At 43.0% G+C, this 26,414-nt stretch overlaps 1 protein-coding gene across 1 annotated transcript; it reads right to left on the bottom strand.

Annotated features, from left to right (window-relative positions):
* Nucleotides 1-480: 480 nt before the first annotated feature.
* Nucleotides 481-26,200, bottom strand: anos1a (anosmin 1a). Its single transcript, XM_049570514.1, has 14 exons — nucleotides 26,003-26,200; nucleotides 21,740-21,787; nucleotides 10,684-10,749; nucleotides 8,454-8,676; nucleotides 7,790-7,974; nucleotides 6,353-6,482; nucleotides 5,967-6,172; nucleotides 5,671-5,797; nucleotides 5,161-5,268; nucleotides 3,904-3,992; nucleotides 3,509-3,680; nucleotides 2,764-2,990; nucleotides 1,277-1,418; nucleotides 481-674 (listed from the first exon to the last, which is right to left on the bottom strand). The coding sequence occupies exons 1-14, from the start codon at nucleotides 26,198-26,200 to the stop codon at nucleotides 595-597; spliced, it is 2,001 nt and encodes a 666-aa protein (XP_049426471.1). The 3' UTR covers nucleotides 481-594.
* Nucleotides 26,201-26,414: the final 214 nt, after the last annotated feature.

Below are 26,414 nucleotides of genomic sequence, written 5' to 3' on the forward strand. Positions count from 1 at the left end.
CATAAAGTGGGAGGCAGCTGTCTGACAAACAGCCATTATATTATGTTTTACTATTATTACACACATATCTACATATCTTTATATTCTAATATCATAACTACTGTTGTTCTTTGTCTTGTTCTGGGTACTGATTTGGTTTGTCCAGTCCTGTCTTGGTTTTGTATTGTTCTTATGTTACCTTCTGTTCTATTTGAAACTATGAAAAATTTCCAATAAACAGTGTTTTCTATGTTGTGTATTAATTATATCTAAATGACATATTCACTGGGATACCCCTGCATTGCTAGTGTAAATCAGTGCGACCATGGTCAATGATTGGGACCTGGGAGTAGAGGTATTGCTACTGTAATCTGTGTTCCAGTTTAGTACTAGTATAAATACTAATTCAAAGTCTATGGATTGGTTTTATCAAGGGATACAACAGCCAGTAATGGTCTCTGTGATATGTGAATGCTACAGTAGTCCACTTGGTGAGGGAGTTAAATGGTTGCTAGTTGTTGTGGAGAATTCATCTCGATCTTGAAGCTGGTGATTTTGCAATTGTCACGACTGATCACTCTTCTGTGGATTCCTGATCAGTTTGGGAGACTTTGTTCATGCAGGCTGATTGGCCGTCTGGGCCCAGTGCCTCTGAATGATTGGCTGTTTATAGGGATTCTTCCTCGGCCTGGGTCCTGGATGACGGGAAGACAAGGCATTTGTTAGCAAATCTTAGCTAAAATTAAATCTAAAATCAAAGTACTGCTCAAGTGTTAATCCCAGTCGAGGCGATAATGTTGGTAGTGCTGGTTGTGACGCACACAGAAAGATTGCTAGCCAAGGTTAGCTAGCTCGCTAATAAACATCTCTTGTTATTGGTACATTTTCAGTTTTCTTACATTCCATGAATGTCTCCCAACTCACTGCCAGCCAGGCAGAATCTCTCATGTGGGGCACTTTGTATATTTCATGTCCAATATCACACAATATCGGCTAGTTAAAAACAGCAACAATCAAATCAAGTCGAATCATAAAAAAAGTCTCCTTTCTTAACCAATTTTCCTTGACTTTGATGAAAAATATCACGAGGACAAGGAAAGATGTGAAGGAGACTTCGTAAGTACAAGCCTGCTGCTAAGAGAATCTGATTGCACTTACACTTGGCTCCGTAATAATGTGACTGCGGATGTTACTGATGATATTCAATCCAAACTTTGCCTGTGCATTCTTGATTTGTTGTTTCATATACACTTTATAAAACTGGACTACCTGCTGAAAAATATTACAGCTTTCTTACTGTATTTCAGAGTGCTCTGGTGTCCAGGAGTCTGAAAGGTTCGGCTGGTTGCAGGACCTTCGCCCTCTGCTGTGATGGCCTGGACCTCCAGCCTGTACAGACTGGCAGGGTGCAGGCCGGGCACTATCAGAATGTTACCATCCTGGAAGAGGAGACAGGACAAACACAGTGAGAGGAGAGGAGTTGGAAGCAGAAAAATAATCATTTCATATTGGTCAAGGAGGGTATGACTGTAGAGAAGCAACAGACTGAAGTGTTTGTCTGCTCAGTGGACCCTGGTTATCTGTAGCAGAAAGGTAACCAGTGTCAGAACTGTCATGTGGTACTAAATATATGGGAAAATGGTGTTTCCTTGTATTTAAAATCTCCCTCTAAACCTGAGTATATGTGAAGGTATTATTGGAAACTTGATTCTATTGTATGCTTGCCACTATTTTACATGTGTAGCTGAATTCCAGTGTAATGTCTTAAAGACTGTCTTGCTAAAATGAGCAATTATTTGGGATGAACTGATCAGAATTGGTCCAGTTGCTAACTGTATTTTCCCCAAAATGGCTGCCAGACTTTCTGAAAAAACCAGAGTCAATTTGGCAGTTGCCTGCCTCCACAAACCAGTCAAGTTGCAGTTACAGTTGCAGTTTACAGTTTTATCTGTGATAACATGGACGTTTGTGCCAAATTTGAGGCAGTTCCCTCAAAGCCTTCTAAAGACATTTGTTTGCACTAGATGGAGATGACTGCAAGGTCACAGTGATCTTGACATTTGACCACTAAAATCTAATCAGTTCATTATTGAATCCAAGTAAATGTTTGTGCCAAAATTTGTAGACATCCCCTAAAGCTGCTCTTGAGATATCACAGTCACGAGAATGAGACAAATGAGGCCAAAGTGACCTTAACCCTTGACATTTGACCACCAAAATCTAATCAATTAATTGTTGAGTCCAAGTAAATGTTTGTGCCAAATTTGTAGAAATCCCCCTGAGCTGTTCTTGAGATATCACATTCACGAGAATGAGACAAACGAGGCCAAAGTGACCTTGACCCTTGACATATGACCACCAAAATCTAATCAGTTAATTGTTGAGTCCACGTAAACGTTTGTGCCAAAATTTGTAGAAATCCCCCGGGCAGTTCTTGAGATATCACATTCACGAGAATGAGACAAATGAGGCCGAAGTGACCTTGACCCTTGACATATGACCACCAAACTCTAATCAGGTGTTCTTGAGATATTGCATTCATGAGAAAGGGACGTTTGTATGGACCACCTGAAAGCAAAATGCCTCCGGCTACTGCTGTCCCCAGCACAGAGACATAATTATTAGGTACTTACCTACCTGCAAATTAAGTGTTACTTACTCCCTCAAAATGTGCAAATTCCAAGAAAAACATACAAAGGACACGGCCTTAATAGTAGATGGCCTCTAATTTATGCATAACATACACAGGCAGATTCAAGGTTCACAGTTTATACCGGGACTGACCGGGGGCAGGATCTGGGACTGGGATATGAGGCTGTGAGGCAGCTTGTTGATGTTGTGCCGGTGGGTGGGGATGACCTCTGCCCAGGTCACCTGGTAACCAGTTAGCTGCTGGAGGGGCGGGGTTGGGGACAAATCCCAGCTAAAGATAGCTGTCACATTGCCGCCCCAGACCTCAAAGGATGCTGTCAGGTTGGCCACCTTCACCAGGACCTTCTGAGGGGACACTGCTGAAGAAGGCACAGCCAGAGGAAAGCAGTCTGAAAGCAGCACTAGAAAAGAGATGTCGCTCCAGGTTTTTTTTTCAGGTTTAAACATTTTAGAGTGTCAAATTGTAATTTTATGTGGAGGGAACAAAGGTTATGATAATGTAACCCTAGTTCAACTAGCAAAGGGGGAGCCTCCTACTGGACTCTGTGGGTAGCCGGCTTATCAGGACGTGACTTGAATATGTGTGGAGTCTACAGTATATATATATGACACATATAATGGTCTCAGTATGTGGCAACAGGGCCCCTAGGTAGAGGGCTCCACCTGTGCTAATAGAACTAAGGTTACAATATCATAACCTCTATTCGGAGATGGAACCCGATGAATGAAACAGCGAACAAAACAGAATTTGAGGGTTTTATTCAAATGTGAAACTACTATGTGAACTGTTTAAAAAAGGCAGGCCATCAGGGTACCTAGGAAATCCATCCATCACCCTCTCATGTATTTTCAAGACCTGAAGTTCCAGTTGTCTTACCTGTTTCTCCAGGACAGGTGATGGGTTTGGGACTCCTGGCCTGGATGGTAGCACATGCGGGAGTGAAGAAGCTGGTGCTTTCTGACAGAGGGCGACTCCTCTTGCTGACCGGCTGCAGAACAACTTTATACTTACAGGAGAAGAGCAAGCCCCGCAGGTTGACAAAGGTCTCCTAGATCAGACAAAGACAGAGGTTATCATAAGAACTGCTCTCTATGTGCATTATGTCGTCTGTCAACCTGTCGCTCTTCAAATTTGCATTTAGTCAATGGTGACATGGTTTTCTGTCCAGAAAATCGGCAGGTACAGTTGATATGGCAGGTGGCATCATATGCTCATCATTTATTTGACGTCCTTGTTCACAGTGACAATGCTGTTTCATCTTGATAGGTTACCTGTGTGGTGGTCTTCTCCATGGGTCTAGTCTGGTTGTGTCCACAACGCTCTGGTCCCCACTGGATTCTGTAGAGATCAGCTGAGGGATCTAAACAAACAGCTAAAATTACCACCTCACAGTTGTATGCCTCTGTGGCACAACATTATGATGTCACTGTGAAGTTGACCTTTCACTTTTTACATAAAAAAGTCATCACTTCATTATCTTAATCCTATTAGACATTTCTGTGAAATTTTGTCATAGTAAGCATATATATCATTAAGTTATGGCCAAACATATTTTTAAGGTCACAGTGACCTTGACCTTTGGCCACTAAATTCTAATGAGTTCATGCTTGACTCAAAGTGGATGTTTGTGCCAAATTTGAAGTAAGTTCCTCATGGCTTTCTCCAGATATCGCGTTCAAAAGATATCTCAGATGCAATGATACAAATGCAAGGTCACAGTGACCTTAACCTTTGATCACCAAAGTCAAATCTGTTCATTGTTGACTTTGTTGACTTAGGGCCGTTTCATTGTCGACGCAAAGGCACACAGACGCGAACGCATTGGGACGCATTGGCCGCCATGATGTGTGCTTGCGTCTCAAAATGTGTTGTCCATTTTTTTGATAGGCGACGCATCGGCTTGTGTAATACCATGCGTTGCCAGCAGGGGTGATAATGCAAGCGACATATTTGAAATCAACCACTTTTTGTTATTCACAGAAGAAGCAGGTATGAAATATTGCGAACTCGTATGGGCACACCCCCATTTATATGACCGTTCTAGTGCCCTGCACTCTAATAAAATAGCAGTACTAGCTAGCCGGAATGTATCCGTGACTCTGCTACCCCCTGTTGCGCGAGTGATGTATTGCATTTCAAGTGTCGCCTGCGTCGCTTGCGTTCAGTGTGTTGACTATGAAAGGAAGTGCGTTGCTCATGTCACTTGCTGGTGTTGCGTCCGTCGACTATGAAACGGCCCTTAGACTCAAGAATGAACTCACTGGAATTTGGTGGTTGAAGGTCAAAGGTCACTGTGACCTCACAAACATGTTTGTGAGGTCAAGGTCAAGGTCATGTTTTTGGCCATAACTCAAGAATTCATTTGTTGTTCATGACAAAAGTTCACACAAATGTCTAAAAGGGTAAAATGATGAAGTGATGATTTTATATATCCAAAGGGTCAAAGGTCTGCTTCACTATCACATTACTCAACTCAATTTATCCTGATGGCAGAAACTCACATCAGCTCATGTACAAACTGCACATACCCTTGCTGCTCTGCCAGTACACATGAACCTGGAGCTGTCCATCCTGGTAGAATGGTGTCCCCACATCCAGATTGTCACCTGTCGGGTTTCTAGGAGCAGTACTGCTGGCTTCAAAACAAAGGAAATATATGTAAACTGGCCTGGCCCAACACATGACTATAAGCTTCAATATATTTTCAAAAGCTTTTTCTGCTCTATCACAGTGAGAAGACTGTGAGTATAAAATGTTAAGGTGGTGGAGTGAAGCTCTGAGATACGAAGGATCAAAGATGTAACATCCCCGCGGGAGAAAGTCTTTCAGATACCTAAACCCCGAAACTAATTTTTCAAAAAGCACCATAAAAGTGTAAAATTAAATTCAGCACCAATGGAAACATTTACTGAAGGTTTGAGAAAAAAGTATTAAGCCTTGCAGCAGGCATGTCAGACTGTGCTTTTCTTGCATATTATGACAATGTTATCAGGCTGATAATGCCAACGTCTGCTTTTGGATTGTGTGTAAAGACGTACTGCGCTGTGTGGTGAAATGGAGGACAGCTCGAGGTCCTCTGAGCTGAGTTTGTCCCCAGTAGGACACAGCCTGGACCTCCACACTGTAGCTCCTGTTGGACCGCATGCTGTCCAGCTCCACCTGGCTCTGGACACACAACGGGAAGATGACACAAAACAAAATACAGAATTTGAGGGAATGTTGTCATATAACGCAGTCCTTCTACAGGAGAAGACAGTTGGAATAAGATGAACAATGGCAGGGACAAGTAACCTGAGGGCATTTTCATGGCACTGTAGTACCTGTCAGTCCTCACCTCTCTGACTGTCTTCCTCCTCTTGGTCAGGGATGAAGCAGACGGTTGTCCGACTGCTGTCCAGCTCCAGCTGACCTTGAAGTGGTGCACGGGAACATCCAGGTCAGCAGGCATGCTCCACTGGAGCCTGCCCGACACCGTCCTGCCACTGCCAAAGCTCATATTGGCCACTCTGAGCTCAGTGGGAGCTGGAGGATTGGCAGGATCTGAGAGTGAGGGGATGGTGTTAATATTCGTCCATGGTCAATCGCAGAGGAAGATTAAATGCTAACCATAACCCAACCTAACTCCAAACACAGAGGACACACAACCAAAGGTGTTATTACAGTGACACAAGAACAAACTCTCTTTATCACATAGACACACATAGAGTCGATCCGTCTGACCTCTGCTGGAGTGGATGTGTCTGCTGGGCGTGGTGAAACCCCTGGTCCCGCGGGTGTTGACAGCTGCCACCCTGAATTGGTACCAGCGACCTGGCCGGATGTCAGAGAGCCTCGCTCCCTGCTCTGTGGTCTGTGATGAATCAGATGGAGTGTTGGGTTAAAGAAAACAGAGAGCAAGACAAGACACGAACCCACTGATGTTTAAGGAAAAAAACAGTGTGGGTCCAAATAATGCTGTCTTTCTTCTTCTTGTGTGGCCAAAACCAAAGTGAACAGAGTTCTATCTAACACAGACTCTTTGGGTAATACTCTCCTCCAATTACAAGTACTCAATTGCCCACTGAAATATGCATAAACATTGCTGGCCAATCAGGATGTGCCTACCATATGTGCGAACCCAACAGTATATAACGCAGCGCCATAATTCTGTCAGCCATCCTCGTCTCTTCACCGATGGCAACTTGCCTACTGACCGGCGTTCTTCACAGATGGTGTTGCGGCTTCAGGAATCTCATCAGTGCCTTGCCGCTGCCAAGAGCTGCCCAAAATTAGACGCCAGCAGCAGTGGGATTACTTTAGACGCTTCGACATGATGCTTTGCTGCCATTAGAGTGAGCAGGAGTTCAATGATGTCAAGAAGCGGTTCTTGCAGAGGGTCAGGAAACAAGACCTGCCATTGGTGCTTGAGGCACTGGTGAAGGATTGATTTGAGCCTCTGGAGCACTTCTTTCTGAAGATGTCAATCAATACAGCTTTGCTGCTTGTGCTGACCTCAGCTGAGAGAGTGTGTGAAGTAACTATGCAATCGGTTATATATCGGCATATCAGATATCGGCAAAAATCCCGATATCGTGCATCCCTTGAGAAAATGCTGACTCACTGTGAGCAGAAGGCCGAAATGAAAAGATGTCTTTTTAAATGGAGCTGTCTTAGTGTAAATGCCTCTAAAGCACAGGGCTCAGGCAATGCAGGATACAGGAATTATGGGTTCAACCTGACATTTGGCAGCACTGTCAGAGTTACTGTGTCTTCAATCCAAAGCCATCTGTGTTTTGATAGCTGGAAAACGGACTTTCATCTCTTAATGGGGCAATTATTTGGTCATTTCTCACATCTAAAACAAACCTCAACTGGTATTCCAGTGGTGTGCATGAAAAAATGAGCTCACGAAAGGTTGACTTTTTAGAGATACGTGATCAGATCTACTATCATACTGTCTAAAGAAAGCGAAACAGTTTGAGGATTCATCTTCACTATCTGCTTGATCAGCAGAAATCTTTTCCAAAGACCTGATCAAGCAAAAGCAAGGAAACTCCAAGACCTTTGTTCAATTATTTATGGACTTACCTTCCGTTTCTCACAGACAACTTGAGGAATAATGACAATAATTCAGTTCAAAGGTGTCCATAATTCGTTGGGTGCAGTGAGTGAACTAACCTGTGCAACCACCTGCCAGGGGGTGGCAGTGTCCTCGCTCGGCTGGATGCCAAAGTTCCACCTCCTCTGCAGGATGTAGACAACCGGCTCAGCTGAGATGTTGAAGCGGGAGGACCAACGCACCTCCAGCTGACCAGATGGGAGTTCTTTGAAGCCCAGCTCCTTCCTCGGCTTCAGAGGAGCACCTGAGAGACAAATCCTGTTACCGAGCCTTAAAACACACGTCCACCAAAATACATACATAAACTTTTTCATGCTGACGTGATGCTGCTACCATCTTCTGTAATTCTCAGCACATATTGGCCGTGTCCTAGCAGAGACGACATCAAGCTGTCAGTCTGGTCGGGGTCTCCCAGGACTGTGGGGATTTACGGCTCAACTCAATGCCACAATGTGAGAAGACAAAATAACTGTACTGTTGTCATCATAAAAACAGCAGGAATGATGTGTTCAAGTTTCGCTCTCTGATTTGACAGTGCGGCTGTGTGTAATTCTATGCAGATGATGATAATCAATTTCTGTTTAACAAATAAGACTTTGCTCCTAATTTTACCCAAACCTCAACCATAGAGGTAGCGGTGGAAGGAATATTCAGATCCTTTACAGAGGTAAAAGTTATGATACCACACTGTTATAGTACTTCAGTGCAAGTAAAAGTTTTTACCATTGTACAGGTCTTTGGGAGACTGACAGGTGTGACCACACCCGTTGGAGCAGCATTTCTTCTGAGCAGGACATTCTCGGTCATGATCGCAACTCTCCACGCAGGCTGCTGCGAAGCCGCTGGCTCTCTCCGGAGGTGGACAGCTGCCCTGTTTCACCGCCAGGACGGACTGGAGGAACTCACAGCTGGTCACACACTCCCAGTGCTTCTTGGGAAACACCCGCTGAATGGGTTGGAGGAAGACTAGTAAGCATCACAGAGCGGGTCACTTATTTTGTGCTTCATAGTTGGGCTGTGACTGTCTGAACATACATGTGTGCTATTTTTGCTCTCAGGGCTTCAACTGTTAAATATTCCTCAAATTCACTGAGGGGGGGTACTTGGTCTGCAATGGATCGTAGTGAATGCCAGAACCAAAGGTTTCCCAGCAGAACAATCAAAGTTATTTACTTCACCTGTCAGTGGTTTTAAAGGGAAATTTCAGTTTATTTCAACCTATCTCCTATCGTCCTAAATTTGTTTCAAGTGACTAGTGACATAGAAATAATAGTTAGCATGTTAGCCGTTAGCCTAGATACAGCCGGGGTGCATAGTAGCGTCAGACCTGTTAAAACGTAAGTGAACGGGCAACCTTCAAGTGCAAAGTTAGTCCACTAAACAAGCTTTTTTTCCACAAAGACCGCCTCATATTGTTAGGATAAATGTCAGAGAACATATAGAAAACCACATGTAAACGTGTTGTCTTACCTTACCGGTGTGCTGCCATGTTTGTTTACCATTTAGCTCTGCTTTCCAAAGCGCGGCTGAAATATCGCTAGAACAAGCAGCGATCTCATACCATGCCTGAAATCTTGCGAGAACAAGTAGCAACAGCTGGAAGGCAGAACCGGACAGTAGCCTGAAAAGTTCATTCATTTATTTTATGAAAGATTTATAGAATAATGGCTGACTTTTTGCCAGACTTCGACTTTGTGGAGGAGGAATTTGATTTTGCAGAGTCTGATGGCCGCCCTTATTTATTTGAGCCAGAATAAACTGACGAAGAGCTTCATTAAATTGAAGAACGGAGGAGGAGAGAGAGAGGCACAACAGGTAGAGGACGAGAGAGGAAGAATGGCTGCATCAAGGCTGCGTAGCTCTGGAGATTGGTGGTGTACCTGTGAATGCTGTGCCCCAGTGCCCACAGAAGAGGAATGCCTCTGTTGCAAGGAATGGGACCGGTTGCAGCCTTATTTTCAAGGTCTGGATGTGACCGAGGACGAGACACCTCCACCTGGAGTAGTATCCAGCTGGGCTTTATCTAGAGCTCGTGAGATATATTTCGGCCGCGCTTTGGAAAGCAGAGCTAAATGGTAAACAAACATGGCAGCACACCAGTAAGGTAAGACAACACGTTTACATGTCGTTTTCTATATTCTCTGACATTTATCCTAATGATATGAGGCAGTCTTTGTGGAAAAAATGCTTGTTTAGTGGACTAACTTTGCACTTGAAGGTTGCCCGTTCACTTACGTTTTAACAGGTCTGACGCTACTATGCGCCCTGGCTGTATGTAGGCTAACGGCTAACAGGCTAACTATTATTTTTATGTCACTAGTCACTTGAAACAAATTTAGGACGATAGGAGACAGATTGAAATAAACCGAAATTTCCCTTTTGTGTTTTGGCTGATCCGTGTATACAAATGTGAAAATATTTAATCTCCTGAGACCCCGTGTTCTCATATGAGGACATTATATTTTGGGTTTCCTGCATATTATACTTCATTTTGCTTCATTTAGACCCATTGTCCTCATTTGTGGACACTTTTTGCGCCATCTTGTGGTAGCTAAAGCAAAATACACTAATCCATGTGAAAACAAGATGGCAGCCATCTCTGCCAAGTCTGTCGAAAACCGATCTGAACACAAAAGTGGACAAGGTCCATAATCTGATCAAGTTTTATGGTTGAAAGGGATCCAAAAATCTGAACTACTAACAGTACATAAATGAGAGTGTGATTGCTGATGCAGAGTGTCTCACCGAAAACTCTACTGATTCATTAATGTTGAGGTGTTTGCATTGGACCTCCATCACCTGTACACTTCTGATTTGGATGTGTTTTGTGAAAATAATGTTTAACAGATTTTCTGGAGTTAAATCAATAGTTCCACATAATCATGCAAGGCTGTTTCTTAGCCCATAATACTCCCACTCCCAGTGCACAGAGAGCATGCAGGGCTGCATATACCTCACACATCTCTCTGCAATTGCTTTTCCTCTTCATCTCCCAGGAGTCTTTGCAGGGCTCCAGGCACTGTGGACGTGAAAGCAACGGGAGTGAGCGGTGATACAAATTACAGTCAGATATAAATAAGGAGATTCTGAGGTGAATCTGTCTCTATAGATTAATTAAAGGGTAAAATGTTTTACCGGCAGAAAGCTTCTCTTCGCACAGAATGCTGAAGTGAGTCAGTGAGAGATCATTTCATCCAGTGAAAGAGCTCTATTACAGGTAACAATAACTCAACCACTCAACGTGTGACTTTTATTATTAAAGCTGTAAAATGAGAAGTTTGCTTTTGTAAAATAACCTATAGTGCATCACCTTGTGAATCGGCCAGTATTGGATGTAACTACCTTGACGTCACCCCACTGGTTCGTGGACTCATGCTTTGAAGCCTCAAGTCTGGCATTTTGCCATTGCCATCTTGGATTTTTGGTTCCATAAGTGACTATACATTGTTTTTTAATCTTCCCCTGAATATTTTCATGAGAACAGATGCTGCAGTTGACTAAGACTGGGACTTAACAGCTGGAAAACACAATTGGGCCATATTATGAAGCCTTGCATAATCCAAATTCAAAGTCGATCACAATATTACAGAAAATACAGAAAAACATTTTCTTTGGGTGGTTTTCAGAACCTTACTCTATGTAAAAGACTTCTGGTACCTTCTAGTAACCTTTCATGCCTCCATCTGATGGTGAGCCATAACGATAGGAGTATAAATGTATAATATGATGTTAATTCCACTACAGAAGAGACTTGATGATCACTAAAATTAGGTGGGGATAAAATAGATATGCCAACATCGGTTATTGGCCAAATAAGTTGTTATATATTGGATATTGTCAAATAATCCAATATTGTGCATCCCTACTGTGGAGATCCATTTCCAGAATTAAAACTCAACCCACCTGAGAAATGTTTGTCTATCTACTAGAGATGTTCAAATGAAGCTTCATGAACCACCAGTTGTATTTGCTGAACCCACTAGATGGCACTCTTGGTGTAATGAAAAAGGCTCAAGGGAATGCAATGCAGCACCATCTAGTGGGTTCAGCAAATACAACTGGTGGTTCATTAAACTTCATTTGGATATCACTACTATCTACCATGAAACTCTAGAGAATTGAGAATTGGTGTGTGATCATAGAATGTAAACTTCTCCTTAAATCATTAAATCCTCAAAATTCCTAACAAAATTGCCTGGAACATGTCCTTGGTGTTTTGATGTTTTCAATAGTAGCTTTTAAGGTGTAAGCATCTAGCGTGTGTGAGTTCTGTCTCAGAATGAAACACTTCTTAAACTGGAAAAATATTGCCAGAGAACGTAATCCAAGTTGTGATTACATTTACTCCAAACTAAATCTAACAAAGAAATAGTGGTAGATTTTAGTCGTACTTTGTGGGAGATATCTACGGAAGTGTTTTGCATTCACTTGACAAATACAAAAAAAAAATTGTTTTATTGAGTAATTTTGTTTCTGTTTTTTGTGGTAATTTTGTTTCTGCTTTTTGTGGTTATTTTTTCGTTTTTTCTGAGTATTTTTTCTGAGTTAAGAGAGTAAACAAAACAAAGTAAAACGGGATTATACTAAACAAGCAGGTCATGTTTGCTTCCATTATATTGAGCTCTCAAGAAAGGAATGAAAGCATCTGTTGTTCTATTGCTCTCTTAACTCAGAAAAAAATACCCCGAAAAAAAAGTACCACCAAAAACAGAAAAAAAATTACCACGAAAAACAGAAAAATAAAAAATTACTCTGAAAAACAGATTTTTTTTTTTATTTGTCAAGTGAATGCAATACGCTCAATATCAACCTGGTCTCGCTCCGAAGTCTTAGAAAACCAGCATCAGTAACTTCCAGCATCCGATACTGACGAACAAAGCCGTCCTTTTACGTCGGCATGATACGCTGCCAGTCGACGTTATTGTTTAACGGTACCCAGCAGCGTCAAAGGGAAATGCGACAGGACAACAACGAAAATTAGGCAGCTGAAGTCCAAGTAGGGCAGGTGGGAGGGGTGGTGGATAGGTCCAGCAACCACCGACTTTCCCCCACGAGGCGGGTGCTCATTTCACACAGGCTTGTAAAGCCAAACCCTTTTCTTTTTTCTTAACCCAACCACTTGCTTTTGTTGCCTAATTGCAACCATATGCATGTGTAGGCAAAACGTAACATTCGTAATGTGCAGTGTTGTACTGACATAGTTTGCACTGTATGCAAACTGTACATTTTTTTGTGAGAATGGAAGTGTATTTTGAAAACAGACAATGCATGTAACAGGCTGAAGTTGACACACCATCCCAGAATGTCAACATCCAACGCACCCAGAGTACCTTGCACGTCATATTTCGATTTGGAAAGTTCCATGACCAAATGTTGATATGTGAAGAGGTCGGAGTGAGAATGTGTTGGAGATAGGGTTTAATGTATTGTTCAGCAAACAGTCTGATATTTTGCTGCCTCGTGTTGTTTCCTATATTATCTTGTGTAAATAACAGTAGTGTAATGTCATCTCAGATGGCTGTTGCTACATCATAAGTAAGCACTCACTAAAAGGTGAGGGAAAGCTAATGACTGTTGTCCTGCGTTCTCAGGCTGTTTCTGGAGCATCAATTAACAGCATCGCCCTCTACAGCTACCATAAAGCTGAATCCTGCACCAGTAAGCAGAGGCATCCCAGGGGAGGGAATGTACGCTGATTGTAATTTCATGCTGCACTGAGAAACAGTGGGGAGGAGAGCAATGTACAGCAGCGTCACAAGGACGCGGCAAGTTGTCAGAAAGTTAGAGGAGTATGTCAGCTCTAAACAAACTTGTGTTTATTCAGGTCTGAAGAGAATATGTCTCAGGAGTTTGGGTACTCATATTTGTTGTCTTACACAGGAAAAGTAGGCACCACGCTGCCATGGCACCATCTCAGGGGATGAAAAGCTGTTTTTGCCATCAGTGTTTCTTATTAACAGAGAGCAACTATAATCTTTGCTTATGTACAGCATGGCAAACTATACAATGATTATGGTTAACCCGTTTAACATGTAACCAGACCAAGGTCACAGTGACCTTTGATCACCAAAAAGTAATCAGTGCATTGTTGAATCCATGTGGACGTTTGTGCCAAATTTGAGGAAAGGAAAGGAAAAGGAAGTTCTTCTTGAGATATCTTCATGATAATGGGACAGACAAGGTCACAGTGAATATTACCTCTGACCACGACAATATAATCAGCTTGCTGTTGAGTCCAAGTGGACGTTTGTGCCAAATTTGAAGAAATTCCTTTTCAGCATGCTTGAGATATCCCGTTCACGAGAATGGGACACAACCGAAAATATAATGCTTCTGGCCATGGCTATTACCGACGTGTAGACAAAAATAAATGGAAGTCACATTTGACATCCATGGCTGGATTACGTTTTCAGGGTGTCTGGTTGTACGTCTTTATATTCATTCATTTAAAATTTGGCACAAACATCCACTTGGACTCAACGATTAACTGATTAGATTTTGGTAGTCAAAGGTCAAGGACACTGTAACCTTACATCCATCTCATACTCCTGAATGCAATATCTCAAATGTAGAATGTAGTGTGCTTGGTGTATTTTGGTTTTTGTCTATACGTGCCTTTCCTTCCCTTCCTCACTCTGTCATTCTCCTGCTCTCAGCACACCGGTCCTCCAATCAAGCCACTCCTCTCCACAACAAATACTCAGTGCCTGCATCCAGTCCCCACCGGATTGTAGTGACGAGTCACACATGTAGCTCTTATTCAGTTTTCTTGCCACTATGTTTAAGATATTAGTTAGTTTGCTTGCCTACCTCGAAGACTTACACCTGTTCTCTTTCTACCAGAGACGCCAGTTGGCCAACCACCTCACGAAAACCTCACCTGCCCAGATCTTCCACTCCGAACAAGACCCCAACACCCCCACTCTCTTGGAACCCCCTTAACCATTGACCTTTTTTCATTGAAAGATTTGTGTCAAATCATCTTATCTGTCTGCATTTGGGTTCAGCTTTAACCAACGTAACATGTTTAGATTTGATAGTCCAAGGTCAAGGTCACTGTTACCCTGTCTGTTGAATTCTCGTGAACATGATACCTCAAGAACGCCTTGAGGGACTTTCTTCAAATTTGGCACAAACATCAACTTGAACTTAACAGTGAACTCATTGTTATTACTGTGACCAGCCTAATTATTTTAATGTTTAAATGTTATTGTCACATTGTCTAAAATGCTGCTGCATCACTACAGGGTAAGAGCGCAGAGGAGGGGGGAAGTTGCTGCCAAATCGACTACATAGTGCACATGCAGTTCGGCTATTCCTGCTATGCAATGAAGACTCCTTGAAGCATGTCTGATAGCCCTGTGCCAGTCCTGCCATCTCCCATCTTCCCTCCCTGGTCTCCACAGGACGACTTGTCCACTAATCCAGACTGACGTTCCCATTCTCGTGCCCAGCGTCGGTTAGTTTTCCACCCCATTTCAAGCTTATATCGAGCATTCCATTCTACTGTGCCGCAAAGAGTGATGACTGGGGGGAATTACGTGGTGTGGTTAAAAGAGATTTCAGAAAGCACCTAAGTCTCCAAAGGTATAAATATTTTTGTCTCTGCTGCAGAATTTAGACTCAAATTGGAATTGGTGAAGGATCCAAGCTGTTCTTTTAGGTTACAGAACATGACTTATGTTTATTTGGCTGCAGTGTAAAGCTGTGTATCTGTGTGTGTGTGTGTTTTGGCAGTGGATACACACCACTCCTCCATGACCAACCGGAGATAATCGAGCGAACTACTTCTCTGCTGACCGTGCAAAATGCTGTTCTTTCGGTGCTCGACACTGTTTGATTCGCTGCCCAGACAAACTCCTCGGAGAGGGAACAGGCGCTGTGTTTGTCTCTGGCTTCCTTTTTCAACAACTCACACTGTCTTTGAAAGTGTTCCAGACCTTTAAACATCCACAGACAAGACCTTGGTTTTTCCCAAGGGACAAACCTGCAAGCAAATGATTTCAAAAGTACTTTTATATGTTTGATAATATGACTTGCAAGGAGGAGTAAAAGAAGAGGCTGTCTGGCTCTCAGTCAAACAATCACAACAGGGCTGTAGGGAGCACTGAAATCCACTAATGGCTGCCAAGTGCTACTGAAAGAAGTCGTTACACCGCGCTCGATGCCAGTTGTCTAAGTTTTGAGCTAAGACACCAGTGTCAGTGAATACACACAATGTCTCCTCCACGGTTCCAATGCAGTGCCATCCTTAGCTTTTTTAAAGAGCTGAATGGAGCTGGACTGTGTGGGAGTGTGTCGCTAATCAACTCTGGCACTTGCAAATGGCTGTCTGCCTGGAGGAGATAGTGACAGAAGGATTAACAAGCACTCATTACCACCAGGGTCCGTGAGGACGACTTAGGGCCAAATGGTCACAAGCCAAAGCGATGCGCTGTCTCACAGCAACAAGCTTCAACAAGCTTCTCATCAGGCCTTTCTGATCTTAAGAGTTGGACACAGATACATCAGAGCTGGGACTGACACATTACTGAAAGTTTCAAGTCTTTAATAAAGCATTGACAGCATTTATCCTGATAGTGACAGATAGTGGCAGCAAAGTGTCCAGAAATGGAATTATACTTTTATATAAAAGGTAAGGATAACTAATGATATATACTACATAACATGTTATTGGAATTTTTGCCAATATCCAATATACCGATGTATAACAACTTACTTGGCCTATAACCAATACTGAGTAGGTAGTCATTTAGACCATACCTTCACATGGTGGTCTGTGGGCAATGTTCCCTGATGGGGCGGCTAAGTTGGTCTGTAATCACCCCACTTAACAAACGGACTGCTGGATGTCTGTGGCCGCAAGGCCACAGACAGGTTTCAGACTGTGGTGTGTATGGGGGCATGTCACCTATTTACATCCACCACTCATTTGACATGTGATTAGCCTGTATTTCTGTTTAGGCTGGAGCAGTTGATTCTCAAGTGAAGCCTGCAGTCACGCAAGGGTGTGGTTTGCTGTTGGGGCTCTGTCAGGCACCTGTGGCGGCATGTGGTGTCCTGTGCCATGACCAGCTGTAGAGGGAGGGTGCGGGTCCTCCAGGGTTAGCCGGTGTAGGCCTGGGACTTGGCGGTGTTTGGCATTGCACATCCCCGGCAAGCCCTCAGTGGCTGTAGGAATTTTTCTCACTGGGTTTTGCAATTGGATGGTGTTCCTGAGGTTGCGGACTGGGCTGGCCCTAACAGTCACCTAGTGCACATGGGCCATTAACTACACTGGGTGACTGTCTCGTAGTACCCATGGCATAATTAACAGTGGTTCCAAGACTTCCAAGGATCAAGAGTCGACTTGGGGGGTAGGGTGTTCTACCTGATTTCAGACACTACGTTCGGTGGACATACAACAGACAAGATGTCTTTGTTAGTCAGACCCAAGTGCACTGGCAAGCATGTGGGTATGTCACGCATTTGGTAAAGGTCCCGACTGTCCTTGAGTCTAAAGGGAAACACACTGAATGGAGGTACTCTACCTCATCACTCCCATTCTTCCTAATGAAGTTGCTACAGCAAGACCCACACCTGTAGCAGCGTAGTATCTTCGCAGTGCCTAGGGTTTCTACCTGTGGGGCGGACTGCATGTGAGGGCACTCTACTGGTTGGAATGACAGGCATTCGCGGAGTCTTGTGTGTAGGCCTCATCCAGACATGGCACAGATAAGCATGAGATAAGACAGCGTGAGTGACTATGATTCTCTTAAAGTAGCCAGATGCCTCACCATTAAAATAAGTGACACGCATGGAAGGATGAACAAGATTCTTACTGTCCCTACCTATGATCTAGTGAAACCACAGCCAAGGGAATGGGCTTAGCAGAAGCAGTGGGGGAACATGAATACATGAATGTTCCTTATCTCATGTGATTTTCACATTTATTTTCACCAAAAAGACTTTATTACTGAAAATTACAGTTTCGTTTTTTTACAAACTACAAACTACTTCCTGTTTCATGGTGAAACATGGAAATATTAATCCTATCCTGTTTAACACATAAATGGATGAAGCAGCTCTGGGTATGATGAACTAATTCATGCCGCCACGAAAGTATTTCCTCCCTGTGATCATTCATTAAAAAGGCCGGGATGTCTCATTGTAGAAGCTCCGAATAATGCAGCTGGGGAGATGTCCAAGGCGCTAACATGTCATCACAATTACTCATAGCTAGAAACGCACGGTTAACAAAGGAAGAGGATGCTGAGGCGTGTTAATATCATTGTTAAACAAGGAGACAATATTCCTCATGGGGGCTGTTAAATATCTAAAAAGCTAAGCAGTTGTGCAGTGGATGTGAAATAAAATTATTTGAGCATATTATCATGAAAGTTACCAGGGGAAGTTTATTGTTTCGGACACAATATCATAGGGGGGAGCTCGCCAAGTATGTATTCCATCTGTCTGCCTCATTTATAAGCATTTAAGTATCAGCTGGGAAACTGGATGGTTGTATAGGATGACACAGAAAAAGTCAAGTGTGGTGATGAATGCTGGAGCTGAGAAATAAGTAATAACCATCACAGCACATCAGCATGCACACACACAGGGCACAATGTCACTGGTTTGCACTGGGGGGTGATTTATTGCTGCACAAACAAGCACTAAAGGTACACATGTGCCTGCAAACATGCATCCAGGCAGGTACAAAAACAATGTGAGGTGAGTGATTTATTACACCCAGTGTCCCACATGACTTCCATCTTTCTACTGACTAGCTGAGGGAAAGACTTAAAATACAAATTGTGTTGCAGATGTAGAGAAGTGAAGTGTAGTGTATGGTAGTGGTGTACAAAGTGCAGCAGCAGGGGCGGAAATCCCGGGGGGGACAGGGGGGACATGACTCCCCCTTCAGTAAAGCTGTACCTAGAATAATTTGAGACACAATTAATAATTTTTTAACAATGCAGTAGTATTTATTAAAAGCACAATGTCAGCGGTGCTCATTATAAAAGCGCAATAATGTGCTATTTAAACTTTAAAAGATTTAGTCCCCCCCTCCCATTCTTAGTAGTGGTATATCCCACACTCTTTCCAACGGGCGGGGCTAGCAGCCGTTAGTACTTGGCAGCAGTTGCAGCGTGTGGCTGGACCCCGCTGCCCACATCACGCGGGGTAAGATGTTCACTCACACAGATACAGTTTATACTTACACAAGTTACAACACATCCCATTTACTGTTACAACAAGCCCCAGGCCCAGGCTGATCATATAAACTGTCTGCAACATTTCTCCTCCATTGTTCAAAACAGAGTTTAGTGATAGTCAGAGAGGACAGGAGAGAAAGAAGAGGGAGAGGACAGGACAATCAGTGACGGAGCGGCTCGTAGTTAATATCTGTAGGCTGTCACCTGTCAGTGAGACAAACATGACAGACGTGCAGTTTAACTGACGAGGAGCGGCCATTACACGCGATTATTACGCACGGTTTTGAGGTGCGCAGCGGCACATCTCAGAGCACACTGTTTATAAACCATTTACCAGTTTAATTGCAGGAAATCTTTATCTCGCTGCCGGTAAAAAAAAACAAAAAACAAAACGGTTTGCTCCTGCAACCAGCCAGAGACGACAGATCCATTCCACACACCTGAGCCAGATGAAAAAGAGGGAGAGAAGGAGAGAGATCGAGTTTCGGTCTTTGATGAATGAAGCCTTATTGTTTTGCTGCTATTAAACAATGAGAGACATGTTTTCTTCGTTTACTTAATAGCATAAATATTCACACTACTCCGCACGGGGAGACAGAGACCTGCTCTGCTCCAGACACACTCAGCACCTTGGACAACACGACACACCTGACTGTTGTTGTTGTGTACATGTTAATTTGATTTCAGTCATTTTGTTTTAAATCTGGACATGCGCAGGTGGACTCAGCCAGTGCTGAGAAAGGTCCTATGCCTGCCTGTTGGAGAGATAGAGAGAAGATTAAAGCGTCAAATTGCGGTAAAAGATGCTGTATAAAAGACAGACTACAACTTTTTTTCCATTTCCCCCCATGGAATTATTCTCTAAAATTTTACTGTTTATTGTCCCCCCCCCAACTATGAAATGGGATTTTCGCCCCTGTGCAACAGAACCTGGTGTGCCACATTTATTCCAGTTTTATTGTACGTTTTAATATTGTTTTCACAATATAATCGTGTGTATAATAATGTGCATTTACACTGACCACATTTTTGTATTGCATTCCCAAAGTTATAAAAGCAGAAGTAATAGCTATGAATATCAAAGTCACCTTATTGTTATTATTATCATTATTATTATCTTCATTTTGTCATTATTAGCATATAAATTCTTGAGTTATGGACAACAACATCTTTTGTGAGGTCACATGGACCAGATGAAAATCAGATGAATGCAAGGTCAAGGTGACCTTGGCCTTTGACCACAAAATTCTATTTAGTTTATCCTTCAATCGAAGTGGACACTTATTCTACATTTAAAGAAATTCCCTCAGCACATTCTTGAGATATTGTGTTCACGAGAATGGAACAAATGCAAGGTCACAGTGACCTTGACCTTTTATCGTCAAAATCTAATGAGTTCATCATTAAGTCCAAGAGGACGTTGATACCAAATTTGAGGAAATTCCCTCAATTCCCTCATTCTTGAGATATCACGTTCAGAAGAATGAGAAGTTCAAGGTCACAGTGATCTTGATCTTGATCTTTGACCTTCGACAACCAAACTCAAATTAGTTCCCCCATTGAGCCCAAGTGGCCATTTGTGCCAAATGAGACATTTTTCTTAAATTTTGTCATTATTAGCATATAAATTATTGAGTTATGGCCAACAACATGTTTTATGAGGGTGAATGGACCTTGACCTATGACCACCAAATCTAATCAGTTAAGCGTTGAGTCCAAGTGGACGTTCATGCCAAATTTCAGGAAATTCCCTCAAGGCCTTTTTGAGATATCATGTTCATGAGAATCCACTGGCCACTGACCACCAAAATGTATTTAGTTTATCCTTCAGTCCAAGTGGACACTTATGCTAAATTTAAAGAAATTCCCTCAGGGCATTCTTGATATTCTTGATGTTCACGAGAATGGAACAAATGCAAGGTCACAGTGACCTTGATCTTTGACCACCAAAATCTAATGATATTATCATCAAGTTCATGCCAAATTTCAGAAATTCCCTCAATACCTTTCTTGAGATATCATGTTCATGAGAATCCACAGTGGCTTGATCTTTGACCACCAAAATGTCAAATTTAGTTTATCCCCTTGAGTCCCAAGTGGACACTTATGCCAAATTTAAAGAAATTCCCTCATTGCATTCTTGAGATATCACGTTCACAAGAATGAGAAGGTCAAGGTCACAGTGATTTTGATCTTTGAGCCCAAATGATATTATCATCAAGTTCAAGTGGACGTTTATTCCAGATTTCCCTCAATACATTCTTGAGATGTCGCATTCACAAGAATGAGAAGGTCAAGTCACAGTGATCTTGATCTTTGAACTTCGACAACCAAACTCAAATTAGTTTCCCCTTGAGCCCAAGTGGACGTTTGTGCCAAAGCTGAAGTAATGCCCTCAGTGCATTCTTGAGATATCACGTTCACAAGAATGAGAAGTTCAAAGTCACAGTGATCTTGATCTTTGACCTTTGACAAGCAAATTAGTTCCCCCTTGAGCCCAAATAGATGTTTGTGCCAAAGTTGAAGTAATGCCCTCGTTGCATTTTTGAGAAATCATGTTCACAAGAATGAGAAGGTCAAGGTCACAGTGATCTTGATCTTTGACCTTTGACAACCAAACTCAAATTAGTTCCCCCTTGAGCCCAAGTGGACATTTGTGCCAAAGTTGAAGTAATGCCCTCATTGCATTCTTGAGGTATCGCATTAACAAAATGGGATGTGCCGACAGACGGACAACCAGAGACCATAATGCCTCTGGCCACAGCTGTACCTGTCTCGGGGGCATAATAAACTCATGAGGAAGACATTACCTACCTTTGAGCACTGTTTATGAGTGTGACACCAGCCCAATGATCCATTATTCTGAGGAGGACACAGAGAGGAGCACAAATCTGTAATTGTTTCATTGGATAATGTGCAGGAAAATACATTTTAATGCCCAAATTATAGGTTACAGCACAGGTAATAAAATGGCAGTTTGTCAAGAGAACATCGCTCCAGAGTTCACACTGTATATCACAACTGTTATTTTTCTGTATGAAGACAAATGACTGTTTTTCCTCTCCGGTTTGTGGGACTTGATGTCCTTCATGGCTCCATACTGTGAGCCTGAGGCCACTGCTGGAAAATAATGAGCGCAAATCCAGGATCACTGGTCAAGTCACATAAAACAGTCATGATGTAGGCTCGTTTTTTTTCCAGTGTGACTTGAGAGGCGAACTGATGTCTAAAAAGCACTCCTGTTGTCTGATCTCTTGGATTCATTAAGGTATGAAAGGAATCATTCACCTGCAAAATGGCCATTTGTATATCAGGGACAAGTGAACATCTACAGCGCCCCTGTCCTATCAGTCAGAGGGTTGGAAGGATGATTCCAGATCAATGTGACTGTGTTTCACACTCCAGCAGCCAATGATTGACTCGATCGGCCTGATTGCTGGGTACAGCTAGACTGAGAATGGAGAGGAATGCTTTAGATGCATCTAAGATACAGTTTGGAGGCTTTTGGAGGTCCTTATGGAAGTTTAGCTGTTGTTTTTGGTCGAGCTAAAAAAGGAAAAGAACATCAAGATAGCAGCAGGGATTCGCAATTTAGTCAGATTTCTCCTTTATGTGGACTGAACCATCATACAGTGCGGTTATCATCGCTCTAAGTGAGTGTACAGGAATGCTGACCCCATCACTCTGAAGCCTGGAGCGAAAAGGGGACTCGTTGTATTATCTATGCGTGTGTGTGTGTGTGTGTGTGTGTGTGTGTGTGTGTGTGTATTTGGAGCAAGACATAGTTACTGACAGAGGAGGGATGAATTAATATAATCAGGATAACAAGCCTTATTGTTTGCTCTGGTCCCTATTATTCAAAAAGTTTATGTTTATGTGTTCAAAAATTAAATCAGTTATTCGATTAAAGGACATGGATATTTGGTGACATTTATACAACAGTTAGTTCTCACCAAGCATTTTGATTGGACAGGAGGCACTCCATGCACGCTGATATACAGTATAACAGCACTGGGACTTTAACGATGTACAGTACAGGCCAAAAGTTTGGACACACCTTCTCATTCAATGCGTTTTCTTTATTTTCATGACTATTTACATTGTAGATTCTCACTGAAGGCATCAAAACTATGAATGAACACATGTGGAGTTATGTACTCAACAAAAAAAGGTGAAATAACTGAAAACATGTTTTATATTCTAGTTTCTTCAAAATAGCCACCCTTTGCTCTGATTACTGCTTTGCACACTCTTGGCATTCTCTCCATGAGCTTCAAGAGGTAGTCACCTGAAATGGTTTTCCAACAGTCTTGAAGGAGTTCCCAGAGGTGACTGTGGAGGCCAGGTCATCTGCCGCAGCACTCCATCACTCTCCTTCTTGGTCAAATAGCCCTTACACAGCCTGGAGGTGTGTTTGGGGTCATTGTCCTGTTGAAAAATAAATGATCGTCCAACTAAACGCAAACCGGATGGGATGGCATGTCGCTGCAGGATGCTGTGGTAGCCATGCTGGTTCAGTGTGCCTTCAATTTTGAATAAATCCCCAACAGTGTCACCAGCAAAACACCCCACACCATCACACCTCCTCCTCCATGCTTCACAGTGGGAACCAGGCATGTGGAATCCATCCGCTCACCTTTTCTGCGCCTCACAAAGACACGGCGGTTGGAACCAAAGATCTCAAATTTGGACTCATCAGACCAAAGCACAGATTTCCACTGGTCTAATGTCCATTCCTTGTGTTTCTTGGCCCAAACAAATCTCTTCTGCTTGTTGCCTCTCCTTAGCAGTGGTTTCCTAGCAGCTATTTGACCATGAAGGCCTGATTCACGCAGTCTCCTCTTAACAGTTGTTCTAGAGATGGGTCTGCTGCTAGAACTCTGTGTGGCATTCATCTGGTCTCTGATCTGAGCTGCTGTTAACTTGCGATTTCTGAGGCTGGTGACTCGGATGAACTTATCCTCAGAAGCAGAGGTGACTCTTGGTCTTCCTTTCCTGGGTCGGTCCTCATGTGTGCCAGTTTCGTTGTAGCGCTTGATGGTTTTTGCGACTCCACTTGGGGACACATTGAAAGTTTTTGCAATTTTCCCGACTGACTGACCTTCATTTCTTAAAGTAATGATGGCCACTCGTTTTTCTTTAGTTAGCTGATTGGTTCTTGCCATAATATGAATTTTAACAGTTGTCCAATAGGGCTGTCGGCTGTGTATTAACCTGACTTCTGCACAACACAACTGATGGTCCCAACCCCATTGATAAAGCAAGAAATTCCACTAATTAACCCTGATAAGGCACACCTGTGAAGTGGAAACCATTTCAGGTGACTACCTCTTGAAGCTCATGGAGAGAATGCCAAGAGTGTGCAAAGCAGTAATCAGAGCAAAGGGTGGCTATTTTGAAGAAACTAGAATATAAAACATGTTTTCAGTTATTTTACCTTTTTTTGTTAAGTACATAACTCCACATGTGTTCATTCATAGTTTTGATGCCTTCAGTGAGAATCTACAATGTAAATAGTCATGAAAATAAAGAAAACGCATTGAATGAGAAGGTGTGTCCAAACTTTTGGCCTGTACTGTATATGTCACTCCACTTTCAGCCCAGTTCAGACCAAAGATTCACGAAGACGCGACAAACCCACAGGTTTTTAATGCGTTGCAGAACAACGTATTGCAGAGCAGTTGTTCTGGGCCGTCAATTATGTTAATCGCTAATTAGCTGATATTAAGGGTTGTCATAATAAACAAGGAACATATTTCCACAAATAAAGTTAAATGGGTTATGAGAAAGGGAGGGAGTGATGGAAAGACGCCTGAATACTTTAGCTGCTTACTTATCGGCGTCACATGTATGCCACCGAAGCAGCTGTCCACAGAGTCTAATTTCACTGGTCGAAGGTACGTTCTTACCATGTTTCTTTTCCTAAACCTAACCTCCGCAACTTTACGTTAATTACGTAATTGTACTTTAAGGATGTAACGTCATTTGTGGGGTGCAAACTCGTTGGATATCATTCTATCAGAAGACAGTCATGAAAGCAATATCACACTCGAGGTCGTGCTGGCGTATTGACTATCGGCACAGCTGTGATTCGGTCATAGGCACAAGTCCACACATAGGCACTCCCTCTCATGTGATATTGCTTCATAGTGTTGTTGAGACAGCAAAGTCAATACGGATGATGGCCAGCGACAAAGTGACCATACAAGGTGCTCACACACACGGCCCAGCGATCAGGAACAATTTAAGGTTCAGTATCTAGCCCAAGGGTAATTCAATATCTGGACCGGGGAAGTAAGGGATCGAACTGCCAACCTTAGGATAAGGGGACGACCTGCGCTATGCCTCCTTAGCCTCAGCTGTCCTGCCTATCCAGAGAGATTCAGAGATCTGATACTGATTCCCTTTCGATCAGCTAGGGGTGATGTATACTATCACCCCACCCTTCCAGATGGCCTTCGCCCAGGAGGCTCCACCCGGGCCTGCAACCCTAGGCCTCTGTACTCTCTTCAGCCCTTGCAGCTCCTGTTGCTGGCAAATGCCAGGTACAGGCGCAACAAAGCAGAGCCATCCATTTTCAGGGCTAAATGATTCAGTGGAATCCGATTTCCAGGGCAGCACTTTTCCTGGAGTATGTCAAACATTGGCATTAGGTGCCTTAAACTGGCGTTCGGTTCATCCTGCAGCACAGCTCTGAGCCCACTAGGCGTCTTGCAATCCACACCCGGCTCCAAGCCAGCGAACTGAACTTTGTACCCATTTAAAGTTTGAGAATAGGTTGAGATATGTGAAATATGTCCCTATCAGAACTGTATTTCTGGCAGTGTGGAGTAAGTGCGCTCGTAAATCACCCCTTAAACCTGTGATATGCAAAATATCTTGATGAAATTTTTATACAAACTAATTTCTGATACATGAATTATCCTAACTGGATTAATTTAAAGATTTTAAGATTAAAATTTGTTTCATTTGTCTCTCAAAATAAATTCCTAGAATCATGCATTTAATGCTAAAAACAGTAAATCACTCTGACTGATGAACTTTTTGCTCACACACACACTTCTCTCCTCCTCCTACCTGCAGTGGCGTCGAGAGTGCAGCCACACTGTGCAAACTGAGGCACCGCGACACACACGTCGCCCTGGAAACACTCTCCGACCAGGACTCCTCATCATCAGGATCATCGCGCTGCCTCCGCGCGCCCACACCCGAGCTGGAGAGGAAAATAATCCACAGGGACAGGCTGGTAATGACGCCGCTGCTTGTGGCCAGCATCTTCCCCTGGATGCAGTGAGGAGTAATCTGATGGAGATCCACTTTAACTGAAGTTATATAGCCAAGGGAGGGGCTATGGGAGCTAGGCGGACACAGTTTGGGTCAGGATGCTGAGAGGGAGCTGTCAGTGAGCACACAGCCTCAGCCACAGCACGTGCAAGAGAGGGGTTGGAATATATATCGGTTTATTATGATATTGTCAGTCACTGACAGC

The sequence above is a fragment of the Epinephelus fuscoguttatus genome, linkage group LG24 (genome assembly GCF_011397635.1).
Source record: "Epinephelus fuscoguttatus linkage group LG24, E.fuscoguttatus.final_Chr_v1".
In the NCBI taxonomy this organism is placed as follows: Eukaryota; Metazoa; Chordata; class Actinopteri; order Perciformes; family Serranidae; genus Epinephelus; species Epinephelus fuscoguttatus.

Coding starts and splice junctions, on each gene's coding strand:
- anos1a (XM_049570514.1), bottom strand. CDS start 26,200: ATGCTGGCCACAAGCAGCGGCGTCATTACCAGCCTGTCCCTGTGGATT. Junction 21,788..26,002: donor CACTCTCGACGCCACTGCAG/GTAGGAGGAGGA, acceptor TGTCCTCCTCAG/AATAATGGATCATTGGGCTG. Junction 7,975..8,453: donor TCCCAAAGACCTGTACAATG/GTAAAAACTTTT, acceptor TTTGTCTCTCAG/GTGCTCCTCTGAAGCCGAGG.